Genomic DNA, 21,484 nt, shown 5'->3' with positions numbered 1-21,484 from the left:
TGGGTGGTGGCGGGGGGGTGGGGGGGACAGGGAGTGATGGCACCTTCTGTGTTAGAACTCTCCCTTGACTCCTACTGTGTGCCAGGCACAGTCCTGAAGTTCTCAAGTGAGGCCTCACCACCTCCCTATGAGTGAGGGGTTATCTCTGTGACTCAGAGTGGCACACAGACTGGAGGAGGTGCAGTAGCTGCTAAAGGCTCTCCATGATAGACAGAAAGGGATGTTTTCTGTCTTTGAGGATCAGCTGGGGGATAGGGGAAGAGGTTGGGAGTGATTTCACCCTCTGTGTTGGAACTCTTCCTCACGGGCTACTAAGTGCTCTCATGCTGGTTGGAGATGGTGGATCTTTTTAGTAACAGCCGAAGGTTGGGCTCTGAGAGAAATGCACAGGGATCCAGGCAGTCAAAGGCCCAAGAAGGAGAGTGCCGTGGGGCTGAGGAAAGGTTTCTGAGGCACCGTGGAACTCCACCAGGCTTGGGGTCATGCCACCCAAGTGCAAAGGCCAGCCGAGCCTACCGAGCAGAGAGGCAGCATGACATAGTCAGCCAGATCTTGGACTTTGGGGCCAAGTGTCCTGAGTTCAAATTCTGTCCCTTCCACTTCCTGGCAGTGTCGCCTTGGGCTGGTTGTTTAACCTCTCCATACCTCAGTTTCCTCTATAAAAGTGGGCAGTGGTAGAACCTACCTCTTAGGGTAGTTGTGAATGTATATTAACTCAAGTAATCTTTGCAACACTGACAGCCCTTGAAAGAGTAGCGGGCATCCCATTAAGCAGCTACAAGAATCAAATAGTTACTTCTGCTGGCTGGCCAACCTCGGACAAGTCATTTAATCTCATTTTCCCCAAGCTGGCAGCTGGGGCTCAGAGGTTAAGAATTGCCTGGAAGGGTTCTGATGACAAATATGTAATGACAAGTATGTGATGCCCTTAGCAAGTGCTTGGCTCAGAGTGGAGCCCAGTCAATGTGATTAAATCTGAATGACAGAGCTGGGCTTGAGTTGAAAGTGGAAGGACCCTGCTTGGGGCTGGAGGGGGTGTGTGTTGGGTGTGGATTTGGAAGCAGGACTTGTGAAGAGCCAATTGGAGAGTCTCACATGCCAAGTTGGTCTAGTTCTGTGGATTGTGGGAGCTACTGGAAGTTATTTCCTGGAGGGACATGGTCACAGTTACATTTTAGAAAAAGCACCCCAGTGGTCAGCCTGGAAGCCGGGTTGGGAGGCTGGGGCCATGGTCGAGGCAGAAAATGTCACTTAACTGAGCTGGTGCAGTGGCTGCAGGGATGAGTGGAGCCAGGGATCCCAGGAAATGGTCATTGGGGTCTTAGTACAAGTTCAGCCAAAGGGACAGGAACTCTGTGAACCGAAGATCTTTCCCGTTCGTGAGGTCTGTCCTAATAACTTGAGTCAGGAGCCTCACAGAATGGGGGTAAGATGTTTGTGGGTCTTTTCAAAATTTGAAACAAGTTTGATGTTGAAATAATGAATTAATTGGTAAAGTTTAAACAACCTGGAAAGGAGTAAAGTAAAAAAGTTTCCATCATGTTCAACTCTAGTTCCTGGAAATAATTATTAACAGTTTTGTGTGTGTCTGTTTTAAAAATTTCCCTGCCAAGGTATGGAAGCAAGCTAAGTGTCCATCAACAGATGAATAGATGAAGATGACGTGGTTTACATATGCAATGGAATACTACTCAGCTGTGAAAAAGAGTGAAATTTTGCCATTTGCAGCAATGTGGATGGACTTGGAGGGCATTATGCTAAGTGAAATAAGTTAGAGAAAGACAAATACTATATGATATCACTTACATGTGAATAAATAATACAGCAGACAAGTGAATATAATAAAAAAGAATCAGACTCACAGATACAGAGAACAAACTAGTGGTTACCAGTGGGGAGGGGGAGGAGGAGTAATATAGGGGTGGGGGAGTGGAAGGTACCAACTATTGGGTGTAAGATAGACTCAAGGATGTATTGTACAACACAGGGAATATAGCCCATATCTTGTAATCACTGTAAATGGAGAGTAACCTTTAAAAAACTGTATAAAAATTTTTAAAAATAACCATCCCATACTTTCTCTCTTCCTACTTTCCTTCCTTCTTTCTTCCCCCCTCTTCCTCACTTTCTCAATCTTTATCTCTTTCTCTCTCTTGCACTCACTTTCCAAGTTTCCACTAAATGTGCATTTCTTGTAGTTAGCGGAAACATAATTGAATGTTACCAAAAAATGCCAAAAAGTTTCTCAACAGTATAGATGCCCACTTGAACCCAAATGGGCTTGATATTTTTTTTCCCCCACATAACAATATACCTTGCAGGTAACTCTGCCAGCAGTGAAATCTACCACATTCTTTTCAACTATGGGCATACAGCAGACCAAGATGAATGTACTGTAATTTACTTAACCAGTCTCCTCTTTTTTTATATATATTTTTATTTTTTTAAATTTATTTTTATTATTTACATAAACTACTTTGAGTCTTTGTTGCTGCGCTTGGGATTTCTCTAGTTACAGCAAGCAGGGACTAATCTTCGTTGCAGTGCCTGGGCTTCCCATTGTGGTGGCTTCTCTTGTTGCAGAGCACGGGCTCTAGGGCACACAGGCTTCAGTAGTTGTGGCTTGTGGGCTCTAGAGCACAGGCTCAGTAGTTGTGGTGCACGGGCTTAGTGGCTCCGAGGCATGTGGGATCTTCCCAGACCAGGGATCAAACCCGTGTCCCCTGCACTGGCAGGCGGATTCTTAACCACTGTGCCACCAGGGAAGCCCCTTAACCAGCCTCCTCTTGCTGGATCCTTGGGTTGTTTCTAATTTGCTGTTAGAAACAAAGATGCAGGAAAGGGGGGAAGTGGTTTGAATCTAATCCTTTTATCCATCGCCTTAGGAAGATCATTAAAAGCTGGTCTATGGTATAGATGCGATCTGGGTTCAATTTGAGGACTCTATCCCTCCTTACTGTATGATCTTAAGCAGATAGGTTGACCTCTCTGAGCTTTTGTTTCCCATCTCTAAAATAGGGCTGTTGTGTGGCATAGGATTGTCTTCACAGGCACAGAGCAAGCCCTTAGATGTTAGTCACTGTTGGCGTTGCCATTCTTTTCTGTGTGAACGCTCTGTTGGATGCTCTCCGTGTCCTGTTTCCCGGTGGCCCAGGTGGTGTGTGATGATCATGGCTCCCGAGGCTTCGGCTTTGTGCATTTTGAGACCCATGAGGCTGCGCAGAACGCCATCAGCACCATGAACGGGATGCTGCTGAATGACCGCAAAGTGTGAGTGGTGGGGTGTGGGGGTGGGGCCCGGGCTAAAGGAACAGAGTCATGGTACCACCAACTTTGGACCCGTATGACTGCCACTGACTAATGGGTGCCAGGCACTGAGCAGCTGCTGGTATTCTTGCTGGCAGTGTGACCTCAGAGGAGTCGCTCAATCTCCCCGGGGACTCCCTTTCCTCAAGTAAAACACGGGCCTGCTGATACGCGTTAGAGGGTGGTTCTGAGTAGTGAATGAGGTGATGCTTTAGAAATTCTAGCAGGAACAGTTAATGGCCAGATCATCAAGGGACTCAGTGATTTTTGTCTGTTTTCCAGCCTTCTCAGAATGGCTGTGAATTTTATTAAACCTTTTGTTTCCTGAATTTGGGGACAAGAAGGAAGGTTGACATACCCTTAGCCTGCCATTTTCATGCCTTTAAGTTTGGTGTTATCCCCACTTCACAGATGGGAAAATTGAGACACAGATGCTGGAGAGAATCTGCTCTGGTGGTTCCCTTCGCCATTTCTGGTTCTGCCTATCAGATGGCCCGGCCCTGTGCCCGAGGCTGAGCAGTGGAGGACGCTTTGAGCTGGGAGATGCACCAAGAGTCATTTTGTCCAGAATTTCTCAGGGGATGCTTCCATCAGAGAACTTGAACTTTGGAGGGCTTTTCCCAAATCTCCAAAAGCATGTTTCTATCTTTGTCAGCTTTAGTTTGCCCGCTTTCCTCTGTTACTCAGTCTCCTTCAATTTTTGATGCCAGTTATAACTCATTTGTACGAAGTGTCTTATAGATACTATCAAATTTTCTTATGCTTGTTAATTTTTTTTTTATTTTTACTTTTTAAAAAAATTTTTAGCTGAGTTGGGTCTTTGTTGCTGCACTCAGGCTTTCTCTAGTTGCGACGAGCAGGGGCTACTCTTCGTTTCGGTGCGCAAGCTTCTCAGTTTGGTGGCTTCTCTTGTTGTGGAGCGTGAGCTCTAGGTGCGTAGGCTTCAGTAGTTGCAGTGTGTAGGCTCAGTACTTGTGGTGCGTGGGCTTAGTTGGTCCATGGCATGTGGGATCTTCCTGGACCAGGGATCAAACCCATGTCCCCTGCATTGGAAGGCGGATTCTTAACCACTGCTCCACCAGGGAAGTCGTTATGCTTGCTCTGTTTTTCTTAATCTAGGATACTTTCCTAGCAGTGTCAGTGTGGGCTTGGAAATTACAATTTTTAAAATTCATATTGTAGGTAAATGATTTCAGTACCCCGCGCCACCGCCCTCCACCACCCCAGCAATGCTGGCATAAACCGCCTCTGGTTCTCTCACAACCACTTCCCCAGTGCACCTAGTACATGTTAAATGAATAAGTAAATCCTTGTGATGCGAGTTTGATCCTGAGTTTTACAGGAATGAACACGGTGGCTTAGAGAGGTTAAGTAACTTGCCCAGGGTCACACAGCTTGGCAACTGCAGAGTGAGGATTCGAGCCCTTGTCTGTGTGACTCCCAAGTTCGTGCTCGTATCTCCTGGGCACTCAGCTGCGGGGTGTGTGGTAGGAGATCCCTGTGCATTTGCCACAAGAGTGAAGTTATCTTAACCTTATTCTGGAACAGAGAATCTGGACTGTTGGAGGTGGTCAGACCTCGGATGTATGCCGTCTAAGGGCATTGCCCTGCCCAGTCCCCTGATGAGGGGTACAGAGGCCTGGAGGCTGGTGGCAATTGACCCAGTGACCCAGGGTTGCTGGGTGGGCCAGGGCTGGGAGGGGGGTGGCTGGTGGCAGCTGTAGGCGGCTGCCTACCCTGTCAGTGTGTCCACAGCTTCGTTGGCCACTTCAAGTCCCGACGGGAGCGGGAGGCAGAGCTGGGAGCTCGGGCCATGGAGTTCACCAACATCTATGTGAAGAACCTCCACGTGGATGTGGACGAGCAGTGCCTGCAGGACCTCTTCTCCCAGTTTGGTGGGCATGTTCCTCAAGGGAGTTGGGGATCACTTCTCTTCTACTCCCAGCTCTGGCCGGGACGGGGGCACCCCTGGGGCTTCCTGAAGACTTGGGAGAAGGGAGGGGGATATCTCAGGGCTCCCTTGACTCCCCTTTGAGCTAGGTTGCCCTTCTCAGGGAAGATGCTGAGTGTCAAGGTGATGAGGGATGACAGCGGCCACTCCCGCGGTTTTGGCTTTGTCAACTTTGAGACGCATGAGGAAGCCCAGAAGGTAGGAGCCTCCCCGTGGCCCTTTTTCTTGGAGGAGGTGCAGAGCCAGGACAAGGAAGAAGGGAGATCAGGAGTGGAGGGCTCCAACTGCCCATGAAGGAAAAATTTCCTCTCTAGCTGGGGTCCATATGAGCCAGGGCCTCTCCTGCCTGCAGTGAAGGCAGGAGGTGCCTTCAGCCTCCTCCAGTTGCTTCCATACCCTGAGGCTGGCTGGCTTTTTGTAGAATCTTGCTCCACGGGAGCAGTAGGGGCCTTTGAGACAGCCGTTACCCTCTTTTTGAATTGATGGTGGGATTGAAGCCAGGGAGAGGAAGTGCCATGTTATTTCTTGCTTCCAAGCCTTTGCAAATATCGTTTTCTCAAAACACTTCCTCTTCCCTACTCTGTAGATCGGTGCTGTCCAATAGAAATATAACATGAGCCACATGTGCAGTTCAAAATTGTCCACTAACCACATTAAAAAGGGTAAAAAAAACCCCTATCATTTTAATATTTTATTTTACTTATTCAGATTATCACTTCAATGTGATATGATATTGATATAATCAGTTGTGATGTAATATTTACATTGATAAAAATTGAGCTTTTTACAGTCCCTTTTTTGTACTAATTCTTTGAAATCTGGTACCTCTAGCACATGTCAGCTCAGACTAGCCATATTTCAAGTATTCAGAAGCTGCATGTGACAAGTGACTGCCATACTGGACAGTATAGCTGTAAATTATTATTTTTTTTTAAATAAACGTTATTTATTTATTTATTTATTTATGGCTACATTGGGTCTTTGTTGCTGCGCTTGGGCTTTCTCTAGTTGCGGCGAGCAGGGGCTACTCGTTGTTGTGGTGCACAGGCTTCTCATTGTGGAGGCTTCTCTGGTTGCAGAACACAGGCTCTAGGCATGCAGGCTTTAGTAGCTGTGGCACATGGGCTTAGTTGTTCTGTGGCGTGTGGGATCATCCCAGACCAGGACTCGAACCCATGTCCCTTGCATTGGCAGGCGGATTCTTAACCACTGCGCCACAGGGGAAGCCTGTATTTTTTTTTTTTTTATAAATTTATTTATTTATTTAATTTGTTTATTGGCTACATTGGGTCTTCGTTGCTGCACAGAGGCTTTCTCTAGTGTGGTGAGCAGGGGCTGCTCTTCATTGTGATATGTGGGCTGCTCATTGAGGTGGCTTCTCTTGTTGCAGAGCACAGGCTCTAGGCACGTGGGCTTCAGTAGTTGTGGCACATGGGCTCCATATTTGTGGCTCACAGGCTCTAGAGCTCAGGCTCAATGATTGTGGTGCATGGGTTTAGTTGCTCCGTGGCATGTGGGATCTTCCTGGGGCAGGGCTCGAACCTGGTCCCCTGCATTGGCAAGCAGATTCTTAACCACTGCGCCACCTAGGAAGTCCCTGTATTTTTTTTTTAAATAAATTTATTTGTTCATTTATTTAATTTTTTTTTGCTGTAGATTATTGATGGGTCTCAGCTTATACTTTTCCCTCCTTCAGGAAGCCACCTCTTCCTGTTCTCACATGCTTCTAATCAGGTGCCCCTCCTGTCTGTCTCCATCTTTAGCCCAGATCTCCATGGATAGAACTGAGGGCAGGGGCTGGGTCTCGTGTCACTGTTAAATCTCTAGTCTTTCACTGTCAGGAGGTACGAGATTCGTATCTCCGTGCAAGGGAATGCTATAAGGTTACAGCATGAGAAACAAAGCAGGGATAATGTCCTATTTTGCCTCCCACCATGAAGCTCTTTCTGTAGCTGCTGCCCCATTAAGATCACTGGTCATGGAAGAGCTCAGCTCATGGTGGATTCTGGCTGGAGACCTGGATCCTGGGGCCATCTTGATAGCAGCCACTTCTCACTGAGCACTTACCATGGGCCAGGTGCTGCCTGATTTTTGCATACACTGTCCGTCTCCTCCCACCAATATGGTCTCTACTGCAGCTATGATGTTCCACCAGGTTGTAGCTAGGAGGAGAGGTCACTGGGATTAGAACCAACTCTTTCAGACTCTGAAGTTTTGTTCTTAAGTAAAGGGCTCCTTTGAAAGGTAACGTCTTGTGTGTCCTTGGACAAGTCCCGCCCTCTCTATAGACTTTCGTTGCCCAAACTATAAAATAAGTTGAAGTAGATCAGTGAAACTGGCAGAGGAAACCATAGACCCCAAGGTCTTAGAGACTTTGGTAATGAACTTTAAGACTACTATAGATCAGGCAGTTCTTGGGGCCCAAGAGTATTTTACATATATTTATATATATTTGCAAATCTAGCTAGGGAAGCAAGTCATTATATGAAAATATTTGCTAATGAACTGACCCCTTAAAAAGTCAGTTCCCCTTCAGTTATCCTCCCTAACGCCAGTGTCTGATCCAAACCTTTGAGTCAGTACACATGTGGGTCTGCCTTTGGCTAATTTTTGCAGATAAGTTGATACAAATTCAGTTTATTATAAATGCATTGCAGGGAGACAATGCATGTCTTGCAGAAGATGTAGGAATTCTTGCAATCAAAGCTGCTGACAGTTTGGGATCTGGCAGGCTTAGGCCAGTTAACTGAAGAAAAGAGAAATTAAGGGTTAAAAAGCAAATGTTTCTAAAGTCCTCATAGCAGGAAGGATTCTCTTTGCTGTGAAATCAGTGTGAAGGATGTGCCTGATGCTGTCATGCCCTTTTGAAAGATTTATGCTCATTGCTTTGTTCTAATCATCACTGTGTAGTTATAGTTAGAACCTAAATGTTAAATAATGGGAAATACTGCAAATTTCAGTTTCATTTTTTAAAGTAGAGCCCAAATCAATTTTTAAAAAATCTACAGTTTACTCTGAAATTTTGACCCATGTTTTTTAAAAGTGGATTCACTTTATTTTTTTTAAAGTTGCATTCAGAGCTGGACTAACTAGCTGGTTTTTGGTTTTTGTTTTTTTGATTGCACTGGGTCTTAGTTGCAGCAGGCATGCTCCCTTAGTTGTGGCATGCGAACTCTTAGTTGGGGATGCATGTGGGATCTAGTTCCTTGACCTGGGATCGAACCCCAGCCTGCTACATTGGGAGTGCACTGTCTTAACCACTGTGCCACCAGGAAAGTCCCTGGGTTCACTTTAAATGGCCTTGATCCTGGTACTAATTATTCTTAGCTAACAAGGCTGTCCTGGGTTGCAGGTGGCCCCATCTGGGCCCAGAAGATGGGACTGGAGGTCGGGGCTAAGGCCAAGGCCTCGTGGGGGTGCTCACCAAGCACTCTGGCTGCCTCTTCTCTGCACAGGCCGTGACGGACATGAACGGGAGGGAGGTGAGTGGGAGGCTGCTCTATGTGGGCCGGGCCCAGAAGCGGGTGGAACGGCAGAATGAGTTGAAGCGCAGGTTTGAGCAGATGAAGCAGGACCGGCTAACACGTTACCAGGTGAGGGTCAGGCTTCCTGGGGGCAGCTGCTTTGATGTGAAAGTGTCTGTGTGTGGGCAGCCCTGAATGTGACTCCCTTCTCCAGCAATCCCACTTCCAGGAACTTGGCTTTAGAGATGGGCGGGGGTGGGGGGTGGGGAGGGGCTGCAGCTTCCAGCTGATGGGCAAGCTGTGATGGATGAGCTGCAGGGGTGCTGCAGGAGACTGGAGGCTTGCTAGGTGGGGCTGCCAGTGCCCCCTTGGCCCCAAAAGCCCTTCCCTCCACTCCAAGACATTCTGAGGCTTGGAGGGGAAGGGACACATCTAGTGGTGTCCTTTCCTTCTAGGGCGTGAACCTGTATGTGAAGAACCTGGATGACTCCATTGATGATGAGAAACTGAGGAAAGAGTTCTCTCCCTATGGAGTGATCACCAGTGCCAAGGTGAGGGCCGGGGGCACCCACAGGGGACTGTAGCCTTCCCCTCCCATCCTCACTGCCCATGCACACCCCCACCCCGCGGCTTCCAGGGAGTCGGTGCTGTGCAGCTCCTTCTGGAGTTGGGGGCTGTGTCTGACCCCACTGGAGCTTGGCATCCGTCTGCATCCTTGGCTGGGCTGGAGGGGAAGAGGGTAGAAATACAGCCCCAGTCACACAGCTGGACTTATTGGGGCTCACTATAACTGAGGTTCAATCAACAAGCATTTATTGAGTGCCTACTGTATGCCAGATTCCAGAAATTTCTGTCTCAGAATTTCCATTGACTTTTGTTGTCTGGCCTTGCCCAGTGACATAACCCCTTTCCAGGCCTCAGTTTCCCCATCTGGAAAATGAGAGGGTTGGGCTGCATCATTCTTCACTCATTCTTTCCCATGTATTGAGCATCTACCGTGTTCTCAGCCCTCTTGGAACCAGAAATGTGATGTTGACTCTGTGACCTTGAGCAGACGTCTTCTGAGCCTCATCTATAAGATGAGGGCGGTGGGCTCCCTGGATGGTTCTGAACCCTGGCTTCTCATTAAAATCCCCTGGAGAGCTCTTAAATAGGCACCCGAGTCAGACAAACTGAATGTAGAGCTCTGGGCATCTTAATTTTAAAGGCTCCCCAGATTATTTTAAGAAAACCTAGTGTTTGTTCATTCCATACTTGAGCACCTGATGTTTTGCCAGGCCCTGTGGAAAGCACACAGGAATAAGTCAGACACGGTCCTTGCCCTTGAGTAACTTACAGTCTAGTGGGGAAGTCAGATGCATCACTAACTCAGGGCTACTATAATGTGTGTATAGTAGGGTAAGTATAGGAGGCAGAGCAGCAGTAGCTCAGCGGAATAGGAAGGAGGACTTCCTGTAAGAAGTGGCAGTGGCAGCAGTGTTTGACTTGGCTGTGAGAAGGTAGGGAGCTGAAGGTGGGAATGAAGAACTTTCCAAAGAGATCAGTGTGGGTGAGGGACTGGGAACCTGCACATGTGGTGTGATGGTTGGGTTCTCAGGACGTGGTCAAGAAGTTCTTTTGCTTGTTGAATCCAGTTTTAAGTGTCCTTCAGGGAGCCTGGTGTTTGGGGAAGAGGTTCTAACAATTTTTTTTTTAATAAATTTATTTATTTATTCGCTGTAGTGGGTCTTTGTTGCTGCGTGTGGGCTTTCTCTAGTTGCAGTGAGTGGGGGCTACTCTTCGTTGTGGTGTTTGGGCTTCTTACTGTGGTGGCTTCTCTTGCTGCGGAACACGGGTTCTTGGTGCATGGGCTTCAGTAGTTGTGGTGCATGGGCTCAGTTGCTCCACAGCATGTGGGATCTTCCCAGACCAGGGATTGAACCTGTGTCTCCTTCATTGGCAGGCGGATTCTTAACCACTGCGCCACAAGGGAAGTCCCCTAACAATTTTTGAGTTAAGGACCTTTTCCCAAAAAAAGTGACAGAAAGCTGTGGGACATGTAAATTAAGCATCAGTAAATGTGATTAAATTTATCAATCGGTAAATTGATAAATTTGACTTATAAAAAGCCCTGGGCCCTCTTTCCTGGCAAGTGTATACTTGGTGTAGTACTGTGTTTGGGAAGCTGAAGCTTGAGTCTGGCACCTTAGACCACTCGGCCATCCTGACACGCTAGTATTGTGTTTGGAAGCTGGGATTTTGAAGTTAATCAGAACTAGGTCTGAATCCCTGTCCTACCATTAACTAGCTGTACAGTCTGAAGGAAGTGACATTGCCATTTGGACCCTGTTTACCCATCTGTAAAATGGGAGCAACATGACCTACTTCTCAAGGTGTCCTGAGAACTAAAAGGCCTGCAAGTAGAGCACCTGCCCACGATAAGTAGTGAAATAATGATCTAGTTGTTCACATACCCTGCGTATAATTTCAGATTCACTGACCTCCTTGAGGACCCCTTGAATTGTAAAAAATCTGGATTGCTTAGAGATGAGGTACACTGGGTGACTATCTTGTTATAAAATGGGAATTTTATATAAATTTATATATGCTTATATATTTTCTATTTTATAAAATAGTGATTGAAAATGAAATGGTAGTGTTGTAAGCACTTCATATAGATTTAGTCCATAGTAAGCTTTGCATAAGTTTTTTTTTTATAAATTTATTTATTGGCTGTGTTGGGTCTTCGTTGCTGTGCGCGGGCTTTCTCTAGTTGTGGAGAGCAGGGATTACTCTTTGCAGTGTGTGGGCTTCTCTTGTTGCAGAGCACGGGCTCTAGGCACTCGGACTTCAGTAGTTGTGGCTTGAGGGCAGGCTCAGTAGTTGTGGCACATGGGCTTAGTTGCTCCTTGGCATGTGAAATCTTCCCAGACCAGGGATACAAACCCATGTCCCCTGCATTGGCAGGTGGATTCTTAACCACTGCGGCGCCAGGGAAGTCCTGCGTAAGTATTAGTTGTACTAATTTTACCTTTTTTTACAAAAAAAACTACCTAACAGAAGTTTTTATTGACTTGTTAAGACAATATTTTTGTGCCAAGAAAGTTTGCCTGTCTGATAAAGCCTATGGACCCATTCTGAGGATATTTTTAAATGCATAAAAGGCAACTCCTAGGATTACAAAAAACAATTGGGTTGAAATATATTTGTTAAAATACTAAGGTGACAGCAGTATGTGCTGCTTTATTAATGCATCAAATGATAAGATCTAGGGGAATTCCCTGGCGGTCCAGTGGTTAAGACTCCGCGCTCTCACTGCCGAGGGCCCGGTTTCAGTTGCTGGTCAGGGAACTAGGATCCCATAAGCCATGCAGTGTGGCCAAAAAAAAAAAAAGTTAGAAAAACAAACTATAAGATCTAGTGAAGTAGCAATGAGCCTAAAAAATCTTGAGATCAGCAATAAAAACATGATATGAAAATATTCTTCTTGACAAAGTCACAAGCACGGCTAGTGCTACTGTATTTTTTCTTTGCCTATATTCAAAATAGAAGGAAATGCTAATGTGAAAATAAAGATGTCATTTTCCCACCATCTGAGTTCACAGACCCCCAGAACTCTATCCATTGACCTCCCCGAGGGGATCTGTGAGCACCCAGGTCAAGGCTCCTGTATGAATGGGTAGCAAAATGCAGTTGAATATCATTGATGTTGGAGCATGGGCTCTAATAGAGCAGATTTAAAATGTTCTCAGCTCAAGTCCTCATGGAGTCAGGCCAGTGTCTTGACCCTAAAAAAAGATCAAGAATCATAAGTGCGATACTGATTAGATCCTTGAAGAGAAAAATGCTAGAAAGACCAGTGAAATCCAAATGAAATCCGCAGTTTAGTTAATAGTCTTGTAGATAATAATTAATAGTATTGTACCAATCAGTTGATATTGTAGTTTTGTCCTGCTTTTAACATGGTACATTTGTCAAGCTAGGTGAAAGATATACAGCAACTCTGTACTATTTTTGTAACTTTTCTATACATCGAAATTCATTCCACAATAGAAAGGTTATTTTAATTAAAAAAAAAAAAAAAGACTAACAACCTCTTCCCCAGATTCCTAAAGAACTTGGCTCCGTGCCTTGCTGAGGCAATGGTTTACCAGCACTGCATAAGCTTTGAGTTGTGGCTAATGTATGACATACTGGCTGGGTGACCTGGACAAGTCATTCTTTTTTTTTTTTTTTTTTTTGTATAGTAGTTAGGACTTTTGTTTCTATCACAAAGAAAATTAACACAATAAAGCACCAAAAAATACAAATTCAAATTATTTTCCTATTCCATACAAATCTCTTTCATGGAGTCTCTAGGAAGTACAGCTCGTAAGAGCATCTTAGTTTGTCCGTAATTCACAAATGAACTAAAGAGCTGTATGGGTAGTTTAATAAAACCCAAGGAGTAGTTGAAATGCAGATTTTTTCATCATAGTGACCCCCCCGCCCCGAAAGGTTTAAGATTGTAGCCTGTTTGAAGAAACGTCTCCTAGATTTTAACCTGTCCCAAACTACCATCCCGCTTTATTTTAGCCACACTGACAATTTAAGCCAGCTTTCCATCACTGCTTAGGAAAATCTTTTCAGAATTTAGAGATCAAAATTAACTGCAAAATGCAGCTGTTCTCACTAACTCTGGGGAATGGTCTAGTGAACGATGAGCAGCCCTCATTAGCAAGTGGACTGGTCTCAGACAAGTCACTCTGAGCCTTACTTCCATTACCTGTAAAGTGGGAGTGGCCGTGCCTGTCAAGTGAGAAGGAGTGTCAAACATCTGGCATGCAGTGGGCTTCAGTAAATGTGGGAGCGAGAGGACCACCTTGATCGCAGTTTCTCCTGGGTGCCCTCAGCACCGGGCTGGGACCCCCAGGAGGGCGGGGAACTTGTTCCCCAGAATCTTCCTTCTCCACCCCCAGCAGCCCTTGTCTTGTCTTGCTTTTAGGTGATGACACAGGGTAGCCACAGCAAAGGGTTTGGCTTTGTGTGTTTTTCCTCTCCAGAAGAGGCGACGAAGGCCGTGACAGAGATGAATGGGCGCATCGTGGGCACCAAGCCACTGTACGTGGCACTGGCCCAGCGCAAGGAAGAGCGGAAGGCCATCCTGACCAACCAGTACATGCAACGCCTATCCACCGTGAGGGCCCTGGGCGGCCCCCTCCTGGGCTCCTTCCAGCAGCCTGCCAGCTACTTCCTGCCTGCTGTGCCCCAGGTGACTGCCTGCCCGCATCCCTTCCCTGACAGCCAGGTAGAGCAGGAAGGTCCGAGCTTCACAGGCAGACGGAGATTCCCAGCGTGATTCTGCTGGAAACTCACTCGGCAGGTGGCCGTTGTCACCCCATCTCTAAAAGGGGTAATAGTGATGCTGTCAAACAGTGCTTCCCCGATCTGGGAGAGATTCATGAATGTTATGCTGAAAAAGATTCTCTGTGGTCACATACGTTGGGGAAATATTGCATTAAGCCAAAGAAGCCTAGATTTCTTTACTATGTACCTTCTTCTATCCTGATATGCCAGTAGGCACCATGACTTTCCCAAATTGGCAGAGCATGTAGCATTCCCCCAACTTAGATGATCATTTTTGTGGGATGTCTGCTAACATCTCTCCTGGATGGTAATGTTCTAAGGGGCCTGGTTTGGGGAAGGAGCTTGTGTGACCTGGAGGGAGTGGGAAGATGTCTGTAGAAAGATGAACGGCTGCGAGGATGGGAGCATTCCTCCCCGTTAGCAATTACTTAAGCTGGCACAAGTTCCTGGCATTGCCGCCCTTTTATCCAGGTCACTGGGCTAGTAGTGCTGATCATCAGGGGCAAGGATGGAGCCTGAGATCTTGCTCTGAGGGGCTCAGGGCTAATGGGCCTCCTGAGGGTGGCAGGCAGGAGCCTTCACCCCAGCGTTGTGGGTCTATACTGACCAGCCCCCTGGGGGGAGGACCGTGGGGTTCCCGTAGTGGTGTCCCCGAGGGGATGCAGGTTCTTGCCTCCCCTGCTGCCACCCCGTCTTCACTCTAGGTCTTTCTCTCCCACGCAGCCTCCGGCCCAGGCCCCGTACTATGGCTCTGGCGCACCTGTCCAGCCTGCCCCCAGGTGGACGGCCCAGCCACCCAGACCCTCGTGTGAGTGACCCAGCCCCCCCCCCCCCCCGCAACGTGGGCCCTTACGGTGGGTTAAGGACATGAGCCTGGGGGTCAAGCCTGGCTCTGCAGCTTCCCAGGGTGTTAATTTGGGTGGGTAGCGTCACTTCTCTGAGCCTCGGCTTCCTCTTGTGAACATGGACCCGAGTGAGATGTCTGTAAAGCACCAAGGACAGGGCTGAGCCCATTAAAGACACGCAGCTGTTATCTTCAGTGAGTACCAAAGGCTCTCCTGATTTGTGATGGTGAAAATTCCTGCAAAGCTGAAAAAATGAAACTTCTTTGGCCATACTGGTGATGAATGGGCCTTGGCTAAGAGTGAAGTTCACCCTGACCTGAAGCTGCGCTGGGGTACCAGGCCGTGTGGTTCTGGTACCTATGCCTCTCGGGGTCCTGGGTAGACGGAAGTTGGTTTTGTAATTGCAGATTTCCAACCCCCTCCCCTGGAGTTCTGGGTCTGCCAATGAGTTCACTCCTCTTTCTGCTGTAGAATGTTCCGGTTCCCCTCCGCATCCCCTTCCTCACTCCAGAACCATCAGGGTGCAGTGTGCCCGTCTGATTGTCCCCCTCCACCCACACTTTCTCCATGTTCTCTGTGCCACAAGCTGCCTACCTGCCGGCTGGCTCGGTGGTCCGGCCAGCAGCCGTGTCCCGGCGCCCCTCGGCTCCCGTCGGCAGTGCCAGGCCGCTCTCCGCGCATGTGCCACGCCTGGTGCCTCACAGCCAGGGAGTGGGTGAGTGTGGGCAGGGCTGAGAGGAACGGAATGGAGGGTGGGTGGGGGTGGGGGGCAGGGGCTTGCTGCTGGGGTTGATGCTGGAAGTGTCAGAACCGGCCTCCACGGTGACCGGAGAGCCGTGCCAGCGTTAGAGGCTGTGCTGTGTAGTAGTCACCGTGGACTCTAGGGTCCTACAGACCCAGTTCCGGGACTGACCCACTCTGTGGTCTTGCTACCTACTGTACCTGGTATCCTCTTGTCTAAAATCTGGGTGAGGGAGTTCCTGGTGGTCCAGTGGTCAGGACTCTGAGCTTCCACTGCAGGGGGAACCCACAGCTTCCACTGTGGGTTTGATCCCTGGTCGGGGAACTAAGATCCCACATGAGGCACAGCGCAGCCCAAAAAAACACAAAATCTGGGTGAAAACAGTGTTCCTGTTGTGTTATCTGGGTGAAAGTGATCATACGTACAGGGGCTCAGCCCCAGACTTGAACCTAGGTACTGCGGCGGGGTGAGCAGGGGTGTAGGCTTTGGCTACAAGGCAAGCATCTGTTCCTTCATGTGGCAGATGTTTGCTCATCTGTGTGCTGACCTTTACTCGGCTCTGGGGATTCTACGTGAATGCTGGTCTCGAGGTGTTATACCCTTGCGTTGCTGCCAGGCCTTTACCGTCCCCACTTATCTCTTACAGCCAACATCGGTACCCAGACCACAGGCCCCGGTATGGCGGGATGCTCTTCACCAAGCGGGCCTCTCCTGACACACAGATGTTCCTTGGCAGCACACAACACCCACAGGGTAAGGCTGGCCCAGCTGCCCCCTGAGTTTGGGCTCCGGGGATGCTTGGCTCAGAATCTTGTCTAAGACATTGGCCCTCTCTGGGCCTTGGTTTTCTTTCTTTTCTTGGCTTGTAAAGTTTCATTTATTAACGTGTAGCATCAGAAGAGGTATTTACCCCCCTTTCCTGTCCCCACTAACAGAAGAGGGGAAAAAGACCAGGATCACGTTTTGTTTGTCCATCACGATTTGCTTTGCCTGGGTTATCACCAAAATCAACTTGGGTTTCTTTAGTATGTATGTGGTGAGCAGCGAGGCTGTGATCAGTCTGCAGAACAGAACTGGAAATATCTTCTGTAATTAAAAGGCTGTGTATTTATCTCCCTGCCCCCTAAAAAAGTCTCCAACTCAGCATTTTCAGATCCTATCTAGAATTTCTATGTGTATACTTCAAACTATTTCTTTTTTTTTTAAAGGAGTTATTTTTTTATTATTATTTTTAATTAATTTATTGGCTGCGTTGGGTTTTTGTTGCTGCACACGGTCTTTCTTTAGTTGTGGTGAGCAGGGGCCTACTCTTCATTGGGGTGCATGGGCTCTTCATAGAGGTGGCTTCTCTTGTTGTGGAGTACAGGCTCTAGGTGCATGGGTTTCAGTAGTTGCGGCACACAGGCTCAATAGTTGTGGCTCATGGGCTCTAGACTGCCGGCTCAGTAGTTGTGGCCCATGGGCTTAGTTGCTCCGTGGCATGTGGGATCTTCCTGGACCAGGACTCGAACCTGTGTCCCCTGCATTGGCAGGCAGATTCTTAGCCACTGCGCCACCTAGGAAGTCCCCAAACTATTTCTTGCAAAACAAACAAGAATAGGCTTTAGAGAGCAAAATGGTTTTAAAGTTACCAAGGTGCGAAAGGGTCAGAAGTCATGCTGGGGATGAGGCCATAAAGCTACCTGATTAAAAAGCGCTTTCTTTGGCACCAGGTGGTCAGCGATGTGTGGCTTTCACTTGGCAACATGCATTGGGTTCCTAGCATCACGGAACACGTCCGCATTAGCATATCACTTTGTCGTCTAGTCCACCGTGCCCTTGTTAGGGATTCTGTCCCACCCGATCGTCCGTACCTTGCCCCCTGCTCCCCCTCTTCCAGAGCCTCCCTGGAGGCCTGTGCTCACCTGACAGGGTAAGTGTTTTGAGGCCTTGCCCGTCCGTGTGGTTAAGGGATGTGTCCCCGCCCCCTGTGCAGGTCCAGGAGCCTGCCGTGCGTGTCCCCGGACAGGAGCCCCTGACCGTGTCCATGCTGGCCGCAGCACCGCTGCACAAGCAGAAGCAGATGATCGGTGAGTGGCTGGTTCCGCTACCCTGGGGCGGGAAGGGGGCGCCACCAGCTGGCTCGCCTGGTGGGAACCGCCCTGCGTGGAGGTCAGGTGTGGGGACTAGGTCCCCAGCCTCGCACTGACCCACCTGCCGGTGACCTTGCCCAAAGCGCCTTTACTTCCTAGGTCCCTGTTCATCTTGTCTTAAAACACTGGTCTGACCAGGTGGTCCAAGATTTCTTCCAGCTCCTCTGTTCTGTGACTTTGACTCAGGCAGGGAGAGACCCCAGATGTGGGGAGATGAGGGGCCAGGAGGAGTGAAAAGCTAGGGTCTTGGGTTTCTGCCAGGAAATGGCCCACAGATGGGTGCTGTGATTCCTTACACCTCTCATGATGGGAAGAGGCTGTCACCGCATTTCATCAGTCTCCCAGTGCCCACCGCAGGGAGGAAGAAGATAACCGTGCACTGGGGAGATAAGCATTGTTCCTCCACCTCCCGGCCCCTGAACCCCCGAGCTATCCATTTCCATCCCAGTGTCTATTGCAGGCCCCGCTAAAGGAGGCCGCTACTTGTTGAATGAATGAACAAGCTTGCCATGGTTCCCAGGCTCTTCTCTGAAGGCCCCTATTGCCACCACCTCATTGTTTGCTCAGCTCAGCTGAGGTTTTGTCACTTGACTACCCACCCCTCAAAGAAAAATTCTAAATGGGCTTTAATGGAGGTAGGAGGCTCTGAAAGCAGTGCCCTGGAAACATCTTCACTCTCCTCGTGGGAAAACCCCTCCCACCCCCACTGAAGGCACCCAGCACCCCACCCTGGCGGCACCCTCTACACATTGCCCAGATGGGCTGACCACCACCATGAGGCCCCGCCACTCGAAGTGCCCAGTGGTGGAGGGTGAGTTTATCTTGTGTTCTTGGCTCCCCATCCCTCCAAAAAGTCAAGTTCAGCATTAGCGTATCCTGTCTAGAATTCCCATGTGACCCTTCAAATGATTGCTTGCTAAATGAACAAGAGTCATTTAAAACAGCAGCCAACCTTGTGTCAGAGTCTATGCAGTGTACTTTACATATAATGTGCAATTTGATTCTTCAAACTAGCCTCCGAGGCGGGGTTGGCTATGCTCACTTGGGGAAGAGGCCCCCGAGGTTAGTGACACACCTGGAGGGGGCAGTTCCGGAACAAAAACCCGGACACCTCTCTGCTGCGTTCCACAATCCCCTCTCCCCTCCCTGGGATGCCGGGCTGTCCGCCAGGTGTGTGCATAAGCCTCAGAGGCTCTTCTGTACAGGTGAGCGTCTCTACCCCCTTATCTACAATGTCCACACCCAGCTGGCTGGCAAGATCACGGGCATGCTGCTGGAGATTGACAACTCGGAGCTGCTGCTCATGCTGGAGTCCCCGGAGTCCCTCAATGCCAAGGTGGGCTAGAGCCTGCGAGGAGCCGGGAGGCCTGAGGGTGGAGGAGGGCTGTGGATAAAGGTGTGTCCTAGATGAGCTGCTTGGACAGGTGGAGTTTATCTTCTTGCTAAAACCAGCTAATACCTGCTGAATGTAGGGGTGGGAGAGGGCTGGTGACTTCAGCCCCTCCAGATTCCCTGCAGCTCCACAGGCAAGGCTGTGTTGCAGGGAGCCATGTGCTGACCCAGCATAAGGGCTAGGATTTCCCCAGCTGTCCGGCCGTGTAGAAGGTGGCCGTGGGTTTCTGTCACACAGTGAGCCGCTGAGCACAGTTGGGCAGCGGGGGGGGGGGGGGGGTGGATTCTCACATCCTGCAGGCTGAGGTAGGGGGAGGCGAGGCCCTCCTGAGCCCCCACTGCTGGGGCAGCTGCACCAGCCCTTCCCACGTGTGTCCCACAGGTCGAAGAGGCTCTGGCGGTGTTGCAGGCCCACCAGGCCACGGAGCAGATGCGAGGGAACCTGTGCTGAGACCAGGTGGGTGGGTGGCGGTTGGGGGAAGGGTGATGGAGCAGCCAAGCCCAGAAGCTTAAAGAACTGGGAAGGGACATTCACAGACTCCCAGAGAACCCCTTGGTGTCGTTGGCTCATCTCGGAGGCACCAAGGAGGCGTTCCGGGGAAGCTGTGACGATCAAAGGCGAGGAGGAAAATCTGTGTGATGATGTGAATTGGCGTGGATTCTGGGGCAGAGCAGAGGGGATGTTCTTTTGCTGGCTGCCTGCCCTGGCAGCTTTGCTCAGAACAGCCCGGCCTTCCCCTGGGCACCGCCTGGCCCCACGCTGCCTGCCTGAAGGCCTGACTTGGGCTAGTCTGTGTCCTTACTTGAAGACTGGGTGTCTGCCATGCTTTAGAAACATTTATTTTTTCATCCCCAGAAAATGGAACTCTCACTCCCTTGGCTGACAAGAGAACAGCGTTTCCTGCTCTTGGCTCTAAGGCCTTGTGAACCGTAACTTCCCAATTGGGCTGTATCTGTACTTGAGCTTTTTGTGGAATGAAGGCTGGTCACCCGGGCAGCCTCTTACCTGTTGCTTTGTGCATTAAAAGTGCTGCAAACTCTGTCGTGCCTCCCAGGGGGCCTTATTGTGTTGAAGGGAGGTGGGCAGAGCAAAGGGTAGCCTTGACTGGGTTGGGGCTTTGGCTGTAAGAAACAGGAACAGAAACCCAAATGTGTGCTAACATACATAGCGGGCGTGTAAACCGTGCACCTGACAGAGCGGAGCGGCCAGGAAGTGAGCAGGACTGTGTAAGAGCCCCAGAGGAGCAGCTGCCACCCACCAACAGTGCAGCGGGGGACTAACTGGTCGTCACCAGCACCGAAGCTCCAGGTGCCCACATGTGACATGCATGGGGGTTCTAGATGCCTGGCTTGAGCAGCCTGCAGGGCAGAACACTCTGGAAGCAGGAACTGCTTCTTTGTTCTGGACTGGCTAAGGAGTTGTGTCATAGCTTCACTCCTGTAGAAAGGCTTTAGGTGGATGGATGGGGTTACCGTCCTGGGTCGTGATTTCCAGGTGATGCAGGTCTACCTCATATGTTTTCAAGAATAAATCAAGATACTTCCCTTATGGACAATGAGGAGAGAAAGCCAGTCAGTTGTGACTCTAAACCTGCTTAAGAGGCAGCAAGAAAAGGGGGTGCAGCTGCTCACTTTGAAATGGTCCCTGGGCCAGGCCTGTGGAGTTTCTGTGCCTCTAAAATCCGCTTCAGCCCGGAGGTCTGGTTGCTCTGAGACTCAGCCCTCAGAGAGGGCGAAAGCAACTTGCTAACAGCTGGATGTTGCCTGGAACTGACTGTGATGGGGGAGCACAGGGACAAAAAGCGCCCTGTCTGCTCCTCAGCTTTATGGAGTCAAACTTCTCCATTAAGATGAAAACAATTTAACCTAAGACACAGCCCAGGAAGGGGAGGCAGCCCTCCGTGCTGGTGGGATCCTCAGGCACCCCCCAGCCTCACCCGTACCATGTTTTGTGAGGCTGAGTGGCGCTTCCTGGCCCCGTCCCCCCAGCAGAGGCCTTCCCCGGCGCTGTTCTGTCTGCTTGGACTGCTCTTCCCTCCCTCTTTACCTGCTGTGACCCCCGCATTAGAACTTAATTCAAACCTGACCCCCTCAGGGACCCCTTTTCCTCCACGGGTCAAACCTCCCTCGTTGGGGAGGTGTGACCACTCCTTCACAACACTTAAGCCAGCAGCAGTTTCACTCTTATGTGATTAACTTCTTGTGTCCCACGGGACCATCAGCCCTCTGAGAGCAGGGACAGTGTCTGTTTATTCACTGCTGTTTCCCCAGCACTATACGTAGGGCCTGGCCCATGCAGACATTCCAGGAAATGTGATCAAAGAATG

The 21,484-nt window shown here is 49.3% G+C and overlaps 1 protein-coding gene across 4 annotated transcripts in view; it reads left to right on the top strand.

The window, feature by feature from the left end:
* PABPC1L (poly(A) binding protein cytoplasmic 1 like) overlaps positions 1-21,484 on the top strand; it is a 29,498-nt gene that overhangs the window by 3,468 nt on the left and 4,546 nt on the right. The window contains exons 3-15 of one of the 4 annotated variants that reach the window (XM_057701622.1): positions 3,155-3,270; positions 5,062-5,201; positions 5,361-5,455; positions 8,713-8,850; positions 9,177-9,272; positions 13,685-13,951; positions 14,770-14,854; positions 15,478-15,606; positions 16,280-16,386; positions 17,609-17,702; positions 18,971-19,101; positions 19,540-19,614; positions 20,014-20,145. In XM_057701622.1, coding sequence (XP_057557605.1) covers positions 3,155-3,270; positions 5,062-5,201; positions 5,361-5,455; positions 8,713-8,850; positions 9,177-9,272; positions 13,685-13,951; positions 14,770-14,854; positions 15,478-15,606; positions 16,280-16,386; positions 17,609-17,702; positions 18,971-19,101; positions 19,540-19,608 — 1,467 coding nt within the window. In that variant the 3' untranslated portion in view covers positions 19,609-19,614; positions 20,014-20,145. Of the gene's footprint in view, positions 1-3,154; positions 3,271-5,061; positions 5,202-5,360; positions 5,456-8,712; positions 8,851-9,176; positions 9,273-13,684; positions 13,952-14,769; positions 14,855-15,362; positions 15,607-16,279; positions 16,387-17,608; positions 17,703-18,970; positions 19,102-19,539; positions 19,615-20,013; positions 20,146-21,484 lie in introns of those variants that run through there. The other 3 variants (XM_057701623.1, XM_057701625.1, XM_057701626.1) reach the window with 3 other exon arrangements.

The sequence above is a fragment of the Hippopotamus amphibius genome, chromosome 12 (genome assembly GCF_030028045.1).
Source record: "Hippopotamus amphibius kiboko isolate mHipAmp2 chromosome 12, mHipAmp2.hap2, whole genome shotgun sequence".
Classification (NCBI taxonomy): Eukaryota; Metazoa; Chordata; class Mammalia; order Artiodactyla; family Hippopotamidae; genus Hippopotamus; species Hippopotamus amphibius.
This window is presented reverse-complemented; position numbering and strand designations above follow the sequence as displayed.